Genomic DNA, 15,859 nt, shown 5'->3' on the forward strand with positions numbered 1-15,859 from the left:
TTATGAAAAACTTGAATGGTCCTTGCGTTGTCCATCTTCGGTAAGGATACGCTTTGTCGTTTTCCGCGTATACGTAGGCGGTATTTAGTTTCGCAATATATAGGCGCTCGATCTTGGCAGTATCGTTACCTTCACAGGACATTATTCGTTGCAAGGTCAAATTCGTTCTGGTGCTAACTGATCACCATTTTTGTCTTCGTTGTATAGAGCTGACGGAATAGACGTTTCAAAGCATTTAATCGTACAATTTTAAATACACGTATGTTTGACCGCATTACCTTGATTAACCAATCGCTTGATCTCATTGCTGCGTAGTATAATGTCTATACAATCCGGCTGTCACTGTTAAAGTTGTTCTCAGAGTTTATTTATAGGAGATGTTTCTATTTCATTTGTAGGTATATTTATCTCTGCTGTTAGGACGAGGCTGAACGTTGGGTCAGCAGGATTTATGAACCCCATAGGAACATAATTATGTGTAATAGATTAACGAAACATTGCGGCATCTGAATTAAGTTTATGATTTTCAGTTGCTGTGGCACCAGATTCTCTCCCAAGTGCCTTACCTCTACCTTGTTGCTCTACAATGTCAGGGATTCACATTCTAATACGGCGAAATGCTGGACTAGTGAAAACCTTTAACGCCTGTTCTTCCGCGCATGTATAAGTCAGAACGATAATGAGCATGCAAATACCATGAATGGAGCGATTATTCCATCAAAACGTAAAGGTTATCACGCCATTTATGTGAATGGGGATGTGATTCTACCAGCCAAAATGATTTGACAATCCCTAGGTTGGAGTTTTGATGCCCTTTTTATGGCCACTGATGTCTGTCTTAGATCATATAGAATCTGCGGAAGAGGATTTGGATGGGTGTTGGGACGGTTTAAATATAGCAATTTGCTAATCCGGAAGACCATCCTAGCGCTTCGAGTGATGTTATGCAACATTCCTGAATAACCATCCTTGAAGTTTAAACATCAAGTTCCTAACATACAACTTTTATCACGCAGTTGTAGGTATAGACCGTATATACGAAGCATGAATGGCATCGCGAGTTTAGTTTTATCATGTGAGCCATGTCATCCTACCTTTCGGAGCCCCCACTTAGTGCCGCGCTTTGCAGTCTCTTTTGACTGAAAACAGAATCTTCCTGGGGTACTGATGCCAGACCAACCGCTCGCTCAGAATACGGTTGAATCTTCGAGCTACTTTCAGGGAACGGGAAATACCTTACTGGCACGTTGTGCTTAGCCAAACGTTTCGATACTGCGCCCATTAATTCACGACCTGGTATCAACTGGTAATACCTTGGTGCACTTCAGCTGCCCCTCTTAAGTATATTGTCGTTGGGGCTTATCCTCATTTTAAAGGCTTGAAATATCAAGTATGATCAGATCATTTCTGTGACAGAATAAAGAGATTGGCCTAATGCACATATTATTGATTTGAAAAGTCAAATCTAAGTCATGGGTGTCTATGCTGTGCCAAGGGTTAATCTGCCTTACATCAACCTTGTGTATCCATTCCATTGCAGCAGGAAGGCAGACTTTATCTGCTGGCAGTTTCGATAACTGCCACGCAATGCCAGTAACCTTACGGGCTGTATTATATCGCCGCAACATTTGTATTTATGTGTTATATGCCCTAACAAGCTAGCACATATCTTGTTTTTCACTATTTTGAAAGTTCCAGCTTACAAGGACAAATTTACATCTTCTCACCGTCCACTAACGAGCAAGGAACCTCTGCAACGTACCTAGTTGTAACGCAATAGCCGTAACATGAATCGTACTCCATAACTCCACGTCTATCTCTGTCGTAAAATCAGTAAATGCAGTGCAAGCACTTGAAATATTTTACATGTTCCTGTAAGTCACATACTAAACCGTTTTGAGATGTCATGGAAAATAAATATCATAGTTTTGCTGCTCGGGCAAGGATACGTTAGAATTCGTATGTTTAGTTCTCGCATAAAACGTTTCGTTTTTCATCTCAGTTGTCTGGCAGTTTTCTTTTTCTTAACCATTGCTGACTGTATCCGGGTCTTTTAACCATAGTGACCCGTATCAGTTACTGCTAGACTATCTGTGGTTGGCAGTTAACAGTTCCAACTTTGGTTCCCGACATTAATGTTTTGTCGTTCCGCGGAGGTATTTATACTGGTTCCATGTCACACACATAATCGTTTGAGATATACATCTTTGTGAATGAATTTTTCAACCTGATGATGGGGTACGATGATGACTGCAATACGTGCTAGCACTTGACCTACCTAACATAGACGCAGCTGCTGATGGTCGTCAGAGAAAGCTAGAGATAAATGTCTTTCAAATTACTTGCAAGATAACTGTGACCACTTCTGGCCTGAATGTGTCTCAAAACCGCTGTGTAAAGACCAAGCAGAGACCACCCAAACGTAACTGTAATCTTAGACTCATATTTAGCTTCGCATATGGCACAAATTTTTCAAACCTTCTAATTACTCATCGATTTGAAGCTCTGAAATGTAAGATTCTGACATATGATTCAATCATTATTCAACGGTGCAATTAACTTAGATATGAGGTCTCATTCCCGTTGTTGTGTAGCCTTGCTAGCCGTTGACTGTTTTGCATATGGTCCCAAAGTTCTGCTGCTCTTAACAATTTTGTATCATCTCAAGACTACGGTCACAAATAGTTATGCGATACATAGTCTACAGCTGCCTATGAAATTGTGTAACTGGCATAACATGCAAAAAGTGTAATACAAAGCCAAGCTATTATGTTAGCAATATTGCTACGATCATCCAGAGAGAGAGAGAGAGAGAGAGAGAGAGAGAGAGAGAGAGAGATGTGGGGCAGGAGTGCCATTTGGATATTTTTATATTTAAGAACTATACATCGATATTTAAAACATTATAATAGTTATAAGAAACAACAACAATCAATCATTAAATAAGCTACATTAGGTGTCTCTCGTAACCGACAAATTTAACATATAGGCCTAGTGTATACTGGGTCTTGCAACTATGTATCATTGATATTATGCACACTGTAGATAGATCCCAATGAAAGTGTAAAAGTACCGTTATAACGAACCAGATTACTGTAGGTTACCTGGTACAGGTTCAGTTTTATTGTTTTCCTTAAATGCAATATGTTTTTCTCTCTCACTCCATATGTTTGCTTATTTTGTCTCTTACGCTCGAGAGGCAGAGGGAAATTGAAAAAAATAATGCATTCCGATGAAAGTGTGTACCATTTTTATTTTATTTACAGAACACGGACTAGGAATACTTTTTATCGTTATTGTCAAATGACATTTATGATTAATGAATGAGTAGAAATTCATCATTGATCTATAGGCCTGCAGGTGAAAGACATAATTTATATATATATATATATATATATATATATATATATATATATATATATATATATATATTCGTATTATTACGCTATTGGCAGATCACAATTTGATATATCAATAGTATTGTTATATCGATTTGCTGTATTCCAACACTTTAAATGCCAAAGCATGTCGCACAAACGAAATGGTTTAGTTTAATGCATAATCAGTATTATCGTATGTGCGTGAAAAGAGTTGAATCGACCTAATAGCTTGGCAACACTTGTACATACCACTGTGAATTAGGATGTCATTAATTCCTAAGCATGTTGTGGAACTAACAAATCTAAAATTGATCGTTTAACTCTGGTCATTAGCTGCCCACATCGCGTTTTTACTATTAATCCCACCATAGCGAACTATTTATTTACCAAGTAATAGGCTACCCAGGACCCTAACGCAGAACTGCCATAACATATATTTGAATTACTAACGAGCTAGTAGCCTTTTATGGTACCACATAATTACGTATAGAACAGCAAATTAATACCTGATAAGTATAAATGAGCAATATGAACACAGCGCTTACAATATTGACATCAAGTTGGTAACTTATTCTTTATTCCCGTTTGAATTAGGGATAAGTAACCTGTTACTGATTGAATAAGGAATGAGTTTCTAGTTACTTATTCTCCATTCAACTATTTATACAAACGTTTGGTTACTTACTATTTATTCACATCAAGTTGGGTATTCATTCTGTATTCACAGATCCATAAGTAATTGGATATAACTTACTTATTGAAGATTAAAAGCCCTTCAGGGAATACATTGTGTTTTTTTTTTCTAACCCAGTTAGATAAATAAGAGTGTTCTTTGGTTCCAGCTATATAAAGCTAACTAGAGACAAATCACGGACTATGTGGATGAAGGATTAAGATATTGGCGGATATATATAGTTAGTAATTTGAGATAGGATTAATTAGTTGTGTTAGATGTTGGCGTCGCGTCTTGATGTGCATGGCGCGAGATATTAGTATTTGTGTTCGAAAAGTTTTCTAACTACAAGTTGGAGATTTCTCTTATATGGTCATAATGTGGCTAGGGAAGAATTATTTCAAGTATCTACGGGTTTAGGAAGACTTCAGTTGACATCAACTGTTATCCTGAAGTATTTTAAACTTGTTAAATAAACATACGGGTAGGTGTATGAAACACGCTCAGTGTGAGTCAGATCTAATAATATCTAGTGCGAATTAAGCCCGTACATAAAGGATTTCGATTGCAACATCTGTTGGACAGTTTCTATTCAGGAATATGTTCTAACATAAGCAAAAGCCATTAAAAGAATTGGAGCTACATAAACGGGGGAGAGTACGTCATATGTGGCAAGAAGATATATTTTACTTATACATGTGGTCCTATACGTCTCCTCGTCAAATAGTTTTGACATGGACTTTTTACTGACATTTTATCTCATCGAGAGGGATCAGCGAAAGAAAGTGGCAACCTATGGGCACCGGGTATGAAAAAGACGCACACTTTGGATGGATTGAATAGATTGTAATTATTGAACCCCTAACTGGAATAGATCGATTTCAACGCATCTCGGGGAATAGCTAGTTATGGATGTCTTTAAACTGCATGAAAAGTTTAAAGGAAATTCGTCGACCCGATTTCTTGGTATCCGGAGATTAATATATGATAGGTGTAACAAAGCCCATTAGCAGAATATCTCTTCAGTCCATATCACGTTCCTACGATTCATCACTAAAATGATCTTGGCATTTATTATTATACGATATCTTCTAAACCGATATATATTTGACTTCCATAAACATTTTTGACGTCGTTTGTCTAGCGCAAGGGGAAAACTAAGAGGGTCTTTACGGATACAAGCAATATTTAAAACCGTTGTAATCTATGAACATATTGCAACCAAACCTTGAGATGCTTGAACCCTTACTCGTACAATTTTGATTTCGTCCCCTGTTTGACAGACAGAAACCATTCACAAAAGTAGGAGACCATAGAAGAAAATTAGTCGAGACGATTTTGACGAATTTGCGGTTAGATGAAAGAGGTCGAGCACAACACATGCAACCATAATATTATGCATAACGTATATAGTTGGGCCCATACGTCTCCTCTTTAGAGAGTTCTGACAATTGACCTTCTTTGATATTTTATCTCTGTGAGAAAGAGTCCACTACGAAGGAAGTCCTGACGAATATCGTCGATAGGACACAACGATGGGTACCGGGTATGAAAATAATAAAATGTTCATAGACTGTATCAAACGTTTGCACTAATCGAACCTTTACCAATATGAGTTTGATTCCAATGCCTCTTGGATATTATATAAATAAAGAAGAACAGTTGATGAAAACACGTCGAGCCAATTTCGAGACATTCTCTGCTAGATACGTTTAGTCGAGCACAACGCATGACGTAAGACTTTATATTACGTTTACATTTGAGCTAATACGTCCCCTCTTTATACAATTTTCACATATACCCATCTTGTAATGAATTTGGAGTATCAGCCATATGCATAAAGCTCTCCATTATAAGGATTTCATAGATGTAAGTGCTCACTTGGTTGATTTTTGGAAGTCGGTGTCATCAGCCCGACTTATTAGCTAATTACTAGATGAAAACGTCACAGATTGCACTGTTGTTGAGATTCCAGCATGGCATGGTTTAATTTTATAGTTAGCTCAGGTCTGAGTCCCATAAGTGTCCCTGGGTCTGAGTAGTCCCTATTAAAACCTAACTGTGTGGAAAAAATATGGGCGACTGGTAAATTTTAAAATAGAGTAGTTGAGAAGGGATGGTGCCTTTGTCATGGAGATGGCTAATGTTGTTCCTATGGTGGTATATATGGCACAAGGTTGCAGGTGAAATGAACCTAAAATGCATGATTTGGCTGGCCTGAGATAGAGCAGGTAAAATAGTTTCCTGTATAGGGTACATGAGTAGGATATTTTCAAGGCGTCAAATACTACCGATACGTTTCGGAAATGGAATAAGTGTAGTTCTGAAGCCGTGGAGTAAACAACAACATAAGGGGCGTCTTAGGGGGTACCGGGTATGAACAAAAAAAAACAAGCAAATGTTAATTAAATGTATCAATAGCTTTTACTAATGGGAACCTTACTTAGAATATCTTGATGTTTGAGTTGTATATTTTCAAGGCGTGAAATACTACCGCTACGTTACGGAAATGTAATAAGGAGAAATCATGTAGTTGTGAAATTGTGGCGTAAACAGTTAAATTAACATTGCCCTTAGGGGATACCGGCTATGAAAAAGACGCAATAAACTGTATCAATAGTTTGTATTTATGGAACCCTTACTTAGAGGATTTTGATTTCAAAGCTCTTATACGGTAAAGAATTATAATCACATTGTGATAGCAGAAAAACTTTAAAGAAAACTCGTAGGGCCGATTTGGAGAAATTCCCAACTAATTAAAGAAAGTCGAACATAACGCATGCTGTAAGATTATATCGAACGTTTACATTTTGGCCATTAAGTCCACTCTTTATAAATTAACATTTCATTGCTGTTTTATCTCTAGGAGAAAGAGTCCACCTACGAAGGAAGTTCTGACGAATTTCGTGGAGAGGAAACAACAACAAAATATGGGACGCCGTGGGGGGGGGGGGGGGGGGGGCGTACAAGCTGTGATAAATGCCCAAAATGTGAATCTAATTGAACAGTAAGTTGAACTAATTGGAAACGGACCTAGAAGACTTTGATTGTATCGCCTATTGGAAACTATCTAGTTTGTGATCTGTTCCAACAGTAGGACAAAATTGAAGTAAATTAGTCGGCTAGATATAGGGGTTTGGGTAGACCACTTGCCGATGGAAGATTATTTCGTATGCATACAGTTGGGACATTACATTCCCTGTGTACAGAATTTTTACATGGATCCTTATGTTATGTTTGTGTATATGGGATTTAGTTGACGTACGAAGGAAGTCCTATTGAATTTCGGCAAGATGAATCAGCGAAATAAGGGCCATACTCCGGGTGCAGTTATGATAAACACGCAGAATGTGCATCAATTATATCTATATATGTTTATTAGCTGAACCCCGACTTAGAGACTTTTTATTTCAATGCCACTTCGGTAAGGTCTAGCTAGGTATGTGTTCCAATTCAAGGAAAAATATGGAATATACTTGTTAAGCCGATTTGAAGAAACTGTCGGCTAGATAAAGGTGTTGGACACAACGTATACCGTTAGAAGATTATTATATATTTGACCATTCCTTTTCATGTTGTCTCTATGGTTCAGCGTCGACCCACGACAAAGAATCAGCAAATTAAGGGACACATAATATTACCTGGCTTGAAAAACATGCTCAATGTACATCAAATATATCAATAGTTTGTAGTAATTTGACCTCTATTTACAGGATTTTGATTTCAACGCCTCTTGGATAATATCTATCTCGGGAACTGTAGCAACAGTAGGAAAATAACACAAATAATTCGTCGAGCCGCTTTCGAGAAATTTTCAAGGCTAGACAAATGTGGCTTGGTACAGCACATGCCGTGAGAATATTATATTTAGTTTAGGACGCTTACTTACCCTCATTAAGCATATTTGAAATTGGCCCTTCTTTGACATTTTATATATATATGGATATAGAATAGAGTTTACCCACGAAGGATGTCCTAACGAATTTCTTCGAGATATATCAGCGAAATAACTGGCTCTATTTCGGAACCAGATATGAAACACACACATTTAGCATAGATTCGTTCAATACTTTGTACTAATTGTACCGTTACATAGAGGATTTTGATTTCGGCGTCTCTTGGACAGTGCCTAGTTGGGAGCCTGTTTTATCAGTAAACAAACGTTTGAGGAGAATTTTCGAGCCGATTTAGATAAATCCGGAGCTCAGTACACGGTCGTTATGGCGATGACCACTAGGAGATTGCCTCTTTGGTCCTTAACTTGATCATATGGTTCTCACGTAAATGACGTCCTGATCGATCTTTCTTTTCAACGATTGTACATATGAATATGTCTGACGCCTACAAGATGTATTGACAGCATTACTCGAGAACAATGGGTAAAATAGTAAGGTCGCTTTAGATATTGCAGTATTGAAGTGTTTTAGCCCTTTAGCATATTCTGGTAAAACTCTGCGAAGGAGGTGTCGATAAATCTGGGGGTGAACATAAGAATAGGTGAATACATGCAGGAAACGGATTAAATCGTATATATATATATATATATATATATATATATATATATATATATATATATATATATATATGAACCCTTGAATATCCCTATAAAGTGTTACACCTTGGTCCTTCTTGAGTTTTATGTCTGTGAATAGGTTGAAACCACGACACAAATCTTGATGAAGTGAGAGGAAACAGTGAAATTGGGGTGAGTGGGCAATTTCAGCGTATCGAATAAAACAACACTTCCAATTGTTATCGATTATATCAATATTTTGTACCTACATATACTAAACTTGAGAAGTTTGATTTCAGCGCTTCTTGGAGAACTTCTGTCTATGGATTCATTCAATCATTAGATATATAAACTAAAAATTTGCGGAGCCGAGTTCAGAGATATGGAGCTCACTATACGTTATGTATAACAAAGAATATAAGGAGATCACATATTCAGTCCGTCTCTTGCGGTGGAGAACTAATGACGGTTTTCCAAGTTCACACTGCCAAAACAGATTTGATATCCACCCATAACGCATACATGCATGTCTTGGCCTAAAATGAGACGATTTCATTGCCCTACCTTCTAGCAACTTGAGAAACTCGCAGCCTGGAAGACTGGCTGGGTGAAAGTCTGCGGTCCATCTCTCGCGTCCCATAATGATGTAGGCCACCGTTAACATGCGTATACAGGAGGTCCGCAAAACAGTTTTCCGGGCCGTCTTCGATTGCAAAGAAGTCTTTATACTTTCCGAGTCCCCTATTTGCTAGTCTCACATTATTGGCTACTGCTGCAAGGGCGGTGGTGACCGCGACGCATTTAGCTACAATCAATGCCGCCACTAGACGCGGTGTTGGTTACTATTCTATGTTCAAGAAATGTCTGACGGGTCGATTGAGATGCTGATTGGTCTAGATAACGACCTGGAGCATGCGTGCTCATTTCGAAGGCGTTGTTTCTGCAAGCTGTTAATTTAAACAGGTAGGATCACAACTTCTGGGCCATGCCGACGGACGGCATCACATACTCGCATAGATACAGATGACGCCTAACTAAGTTGTGTCAGAGACACCGCCAGGGTATGAGAGTCTTCGGTTGTGTTGAGGAGAGTCGCAGACTGGGTTGCAGAGTCGCTGACTGGGTTACAGAGTTGCCGACTGGGTTGATGACTATGTCGCAGAGTCACATACATGTTCGCCAGCCTTTTCGCAGTTTGGCCGACTGGTTTTAAAGACTGGTTGCAGAGTCGCCGACTGTGACACAGAGTCGTCGACTGTGTCGCTTACTTGGTTGCAGAGTTGCAGACTGTGTAGCTGACTGTGTCGTCGGCAAGATGTTGGTAGCTCGTCGTTACTCCATCAGTATCGACACACAGGGAGATGAACAGTTCGAAATGATGAGACAAGATATATCATCAGTTAAAATGAATTTTGTCGCACGATTTCCGCGTTTCTCGGAAGAGCCATGTAGCTCCTGTATCCTGGTGGACGAAAGGCCTTGTATCTATGCTTTTAAGTTCACCAGCCTGTCCCTTTCCTGTTCGGCGATCTACGACCAAATGTGCTTGCTCTGGTTGGTGATTATACTGCTTCACTTGCAAGGTGACGTTTTTATACAATACCGATTCATAACACAACCATCGCAACAACAGTTAGCATGTATATAACGCCTGTTAACATTTAAAATTAAACATAAACGTTAACTAAATTAAAATTAGCCTATATGAAACGAAAATGACTTCGTGGATAGCCTCTATGACTTCGATATAAAATGTAAAAGAAGGGCAAATGTCAAAACTCTTAAGGAGGGTACGTAATATCCCGACTGTACACGTAAGAGATAATATGCTTACGGCATGTGTTATATCCAACTTATATATCTAGCCGATAAAATCTCGAAAGTGGCTCTACCAATTTTAGGAAAACATTTCATTCTTTTTTAAACAATGCCGGTTTAAATATTGCTGAAGAAACGTTCTCTTAGAAGGGTTCAAATAGCAAGTATTGATCCAACCGATCCTCATTGTGCATGTGTTTTCATTACCAGAAACCGTATGGAAACCCTAATTCCGCTGTATTCTTGTCGCCGAAATTTGTCAGGACTTTCTTCGTGGTTCGCCTCTATCAAGCAAGGGATAAAATCTTAAAGAAGAGTCCATTTTAAAATTATTTGAAGAGGAAACATAATGTCCCAACTGTATACTAAGATATAAACTTATTATGGCATACAGTGTATCTAAACATGTTATACAGCCAAACGTTTATAGAAATCGGCTTGACTGATTTTCTTTAGCATTTTCCTACTGTTGGACACACACAAATATAGATATCACCGACGAAGCATTTAAAACCAAATCGTCTAAGTTGATGTGAAATTAAAACTGATTGATCAAATCGATGCACATCATGCGACATTTTGATACCCAGTATCTTTATGATACCCATTATTTCCCTCATTTTCTAGACGAAATGCGTCAGGACGGCAATCTCGGGTCGATTCCATCTCCTAGAGATCAAATGTCAACGAAGGATCCATTTCAAAACTCTTTCAAGAGAGTACGTAATGTCTCAAATGTATAGGTAAGGTATGCATAACGTCATGCAGTGTACCCAAACCCCCTGATCTAGCCGATAATGTAGCGAAATCGGATCGGGGAATTTTCTGTACAACTTTCTTACTGTTGGAACGTTTGCAAATCTAAATACCGTTTCGGACAATTTTGCTTAAATTTTCCTACTGTTGGAATGGATCCCCGTTCGAATGCCGACCTAAAGACGTTGAAATCAAAATCATCTAAGTTGGAATACTGATAGTACACTCTAGTGATAAAATATATTAACATTTTCCTGTATTTCAGACACAGGACATATAGAGTGCCACTTATTGTGCTGTTTCCTTTCAACGAAATACATCAGGACTTCCGTCGTTAGTGGTTGCTATCCACGAGAAGTTAAAATATCAAAGAAGGGTCCATATCAAAACTCAGTGTAAAGGTGACGTGATGGCCCAAATGCAAACGTAATATATAACCTTACAGTATGTGTTCTGTTTGACTTCCTTTATTTAGCCCCTAGTTTCTTGATATTGGCTCTTCGAATTTTCTTCAAACCTTCTGAATTTTCATGCTGTTATTATCGGTCTCTAGCTACATAATGTCCAAGAGGCGTTTGAATCAAAACCCTATAAGTGGAGGTTCAATCAGAACACACTATTGGTACAACCTTTGTTTTTCAAACCCGATACCCACCGGAACCTCTTATTTCACTCTTTACCACTCATCGAAATTCGTCAAAATGTATTGTTGGATTCACTCTATCCACTAGAGATAAACTATTAAAGAAGGGTCCATATCAAAATTCTAAAGAGGGGAGGTAATGGCAGAACTGTACAAAGGTATATGCTGTAGTCGACCTCCTTTCTCTAGCAGCGAATTTCTCGAAATCGGCTAGGTAAATTGTCTTAAAACCTTCCCTGCTGTTAGCACGGGGACCTTTTTAGATACTGTATGAGATGCGGTGAGATGAGGACCCTCTAAGTAAGGGGTAATTAGTACAATCTAATGATACAATCCAATAACATTTGCATGTTTTTTCCTACCAGGTACACATCTGGAATCCCTTATGTCCCTGTTTCCTGTCGATGAAATTAGTGAAGACTTCTTTCGTTGGTGGACTCAGTCCCCCATAGATGAAATGTCAAAGAAGAGTCTATCTCAAACTCAATAAATAAGAGACCCAAGAAGTCCAAATATATACATAAAATACAAAAAAATGTAGTGTACCCGTTTGCCTTTATGTGGTCGCAACTGTTTCGAAATCTACCCGACGTACTTATTACACAATTTTCTTTTAACCTTTAGCACGGGTGCCTAACCAGGTACTGTCCAACAGACGTCAAAGTATTCTAATTAGACGTTCAATTAGTACAAGATCTTGATTCAGTCTATTAAACTTTGTGTGTTTTTGTGCCCTGGTATGCATCGGACCTCTTATATTGCGGTTTGCTATAAACAAAATTCGTCAGGACTTCCTTCGAGATTTATTTATATCGCCTAGATATAAAATATCAATGAAGGTTCCATGTCAAAACTTCATAAAGGTATAATGTTCTTACGACATGTGTCTTACGAGACCTCTATCTGTCCGTAGATTTATCGAAACTGCCCCGACGAACTGTTTTAAAAACTTTTTCTACTGTTAGAACATGTACCTACTTAGATACTATGGAGGTGACGCTGAAATCAAAATCCTCTTAACATGTGTTCAATTAGTACAAACTATCGATACAATCTATTAACATTTGCGTGTTGTTGTTTTTGTTGTTTTCTTTCGGTGGGGGAGTAATACCAGATACTTCTAGGGCTATTTCGCTGTTTCCTCTCAAAGAAATTCATCAGGACTTTTTTCGTGGATGGACCATTGTCACCTGGGGATAACATGTCAAAGAACTGTCTATGTTATAATCTTCTTAAGGCATGTGTCGTCCGAGATCTCCGTCAACTAGCTGATTTTTCGAAATCGGTTCAACAAAATTCCTCAAGATTTCTTTCGTGATTTAACTATCCTTTAGAGATAATATGTCAAGAAGGGTCATTTTCAAATCTCTTTAAAGATAATGCTTAACGACCAAACTGTATTAGTAAGATATAATCGTCTTGCGGCATGTGCTTTACCCGCCCTCCATTCCCTTTAATATAAGACCAATTTCTGGAAATCATTTACACGTATGTAAATTTGCCAGTTCCAAAGAGTTCAAGACAACATTCAAAGTCAAACGAAGGCTTCTTAAACTCGTAAATACTCCAAATAATGCTCCGCTAAGGACATGACGACCACACAAATAATTCTCCAATTTCATACTAATATGGTTTGTTTGTGGTTTCCTTTTTAACTGAGTCATTATAAACCTTTTCGAACCAGAATACAAATACTTCAGGCCACGCATCACAAGACACGACCCATATGCCTAACACAACTAATTAATCTATATCAAATTATTAGACATGTATTGCTATCAATATCCTAAACCATTCCTGCATATAGTGCATGATATGTCTTTATTCATCTTTATACAGCACTCGTATTTCTTCAATAGGGTAAGAATTACACCAACGCATGCCCATACGAGCTTTCATCTGCATTAACTAAGTGGTAACCAATTACATACTGAATTGGGAATAATGAATCAATAAAGTAAAACCTCAGTATGAATAATGAATAAGTATTCAAATGTATGTGAAAATATTTGAATCGGGAATAAGTAACTGGTTATTGAGTCGGGAATAATGAATAAGGAATAAGTAACGAACTTGATTTCAGTGCTTACAACTATGAATTAATTCAAGAACGATCAGTTTGGACTTGACAGGATGCGTGTCCCTTGCATATCTTAGCACAATCAGGTTTTATAGGCATGCAGATATAATGAAAATGATTAATTGAGGGGTATTACAAGTCCAAAACTTTCAAACATACAGACTGACACACACACATATACATATTCATACAATTTAAGACTACAGACAGCAGAAAGTATTGTTTCAGGATCGGGCATGAGGTTGATTGGTAGTATAAAGTGAACTTATATATTGGGAAAGAACGCTATCATACGATCTACATAATTTGTAATGCTTTCCATACTGAGTCTTAAAACTGGATGCGCAAATTACGATACAAGTTGCCTTGCCCGCTCACACCAACATCTCCTCTGCTAGATTATGCTCACATCCAACTTAAAAAGGATGGGATATAGTTGCTTTTATTAACATTCGTGATCCTCATGATAACCTAGAAATAAACTCTCAGCTAATACAAGTCAGTATTGTTTCATATAACAGAAACGAACAAGGGATACATACTATGAACTAATATAAATAGGTACTAATATGCATCAAACAATGAAAAGTCGTTTATGATTTGTCTGATTTGAACGAGTAATTATGCAAGCGACTATGTTCCGTCTGTTTTGAGGGATGAGTGTTAAAGCGTTGTCGCCGTGATCAGCTAATCCAGGCTTGAACATCAGCAATCAATGAGTTAAAGATGCTCCCACGTGTATCTTATTGTCCCTAGTGTAAACGCAAGACGTGTTAGTAAACATAATGCATATTACATACCGTTGAGTCTTTGGTATATTCTGATACCAGTAACTGCATATAGACTTTGTAAGTTAACTTTCCACCATTCGCTTTGACCACTATTCGTATGACTGCAGCTGTTGTGATGAAAATCTGTATCGATGTTGCCATCCACTGCAAGTGATGCATTATAAAGACCATCCTCTCCCGGATACGCTCCCATGTATGTAGATGATTGAGAAGTTGGCTTGCCCCTAGCCACATTCACTGGTAGAGAAAAATATAAAATGCTATTTTGTGAAACTAAGGGACAGCAATCGCTGGCAAGAAATTTGTCGAAGCAAATTAGACAGCTGTAAGAATAAAGCAGTTTGAGAGCGATATCATCCGCAATAAGATAGGTCTATGACAATCCAGGTAACCGTCTCACAGTGGATCAAGCTGGATATAGAATAATTCAGAAAAACAAAAAAATGTTTAGGAAATCTTGGTTATGTAATGTTCTCTCCGACCTGTAATAATATACATGTCGTTATGACATATTCCGTTCGAATAAGATCATATAACCAAATAATGCAAACTGATATAGTACTATATTATAGAACGAAGTGATACAAATGTGTGAAATCATTTATGAACTATATGAAGTTTTTAATATATTATTAATGCAATTCATTGACATAACTAGAGCGTTTTGGTGCCTATGTGCTGATCTTCGTATTGGGTTTAGTATCTCCAACGATTTTAAATCTTCCTAAGACAAAGACAGTTTGTCATGATTGGGTTTGTGAATTTCATCAGATATATCTGATGTTTCAAGCAACTTCCCAGGGGATAGCGTTGTAAACATACATTATATACATACATTATATATTCTACATGTAGGAGCGTACATTGTGTTTCTTAGCAACAGGATATAAGTTGTTAGTATATACATCCTTTTTATTTTATAATGGTACACACGTTATTGGTTATACGAAGTTGTAGCAGATTTTAGTTGTCATCAATACTAAACTTGTTGAACGACATTATAAACCGCTCCGGTGGCCTAGTGGTTAGAGCGTCCGCCTCGGATGCGGGAGGTCGTGGGTTCGATCCCCGGCCGAGTCATACCAGAGACTTACAAAAATGGTACTAACAGCTGCCTTGCTTGGCGTTCAGAATTAAGAGGTTAGTGTTAGGACTGGTCGGCCTTGTCAGGATAATGTGACTGGGTGGGACATCATGCTACATGT

The 15,859-nt window shown here is 37.9% G+C and overlaps 1 protein-coding gene across 7 annotated transcripts in view; it reads right to left on the bottom strand.

Annotated features, from left to right (window-relative positions):
* Positions 1–15,859, bottom strand: part of LOC149807843 (uncharacterized) — a 124,578-nt gene that overhangs the window by 60,447 nt on the left and 48,272 nt on the right. For all 7 annotated transcript variants that reach the window (XM_089971369.1, XM_089971364.1, XM_089971356.1 and 4 more), the window contains one exon: positions 14,664–14,891. In XM_089971369.1, the coding sequence (XP_089827495.1) occupies positions 14,664–14,891 (228 nt within the window). The remainder of the gene's footprint in view (positions 1–14,663; positions 14,892–15,859) is intronic.

This window comes from Sinohyriopsis cumingii, chromosome 1 (assembly GCF_028554795.1).
Source record: "Sinohyriopsis cumingii isolate HCF-2022 chromosome 1, ASM2855479v2, whole genome shotgun sequence".
In the NCBI taxonomy this organism is placed as follows: Eukaryota; Metazoa; Mollusca; class Bivalvia; order Unionida; family Unionidae; genus Sinohyriopsis; species Sinohyriopsis cumingii.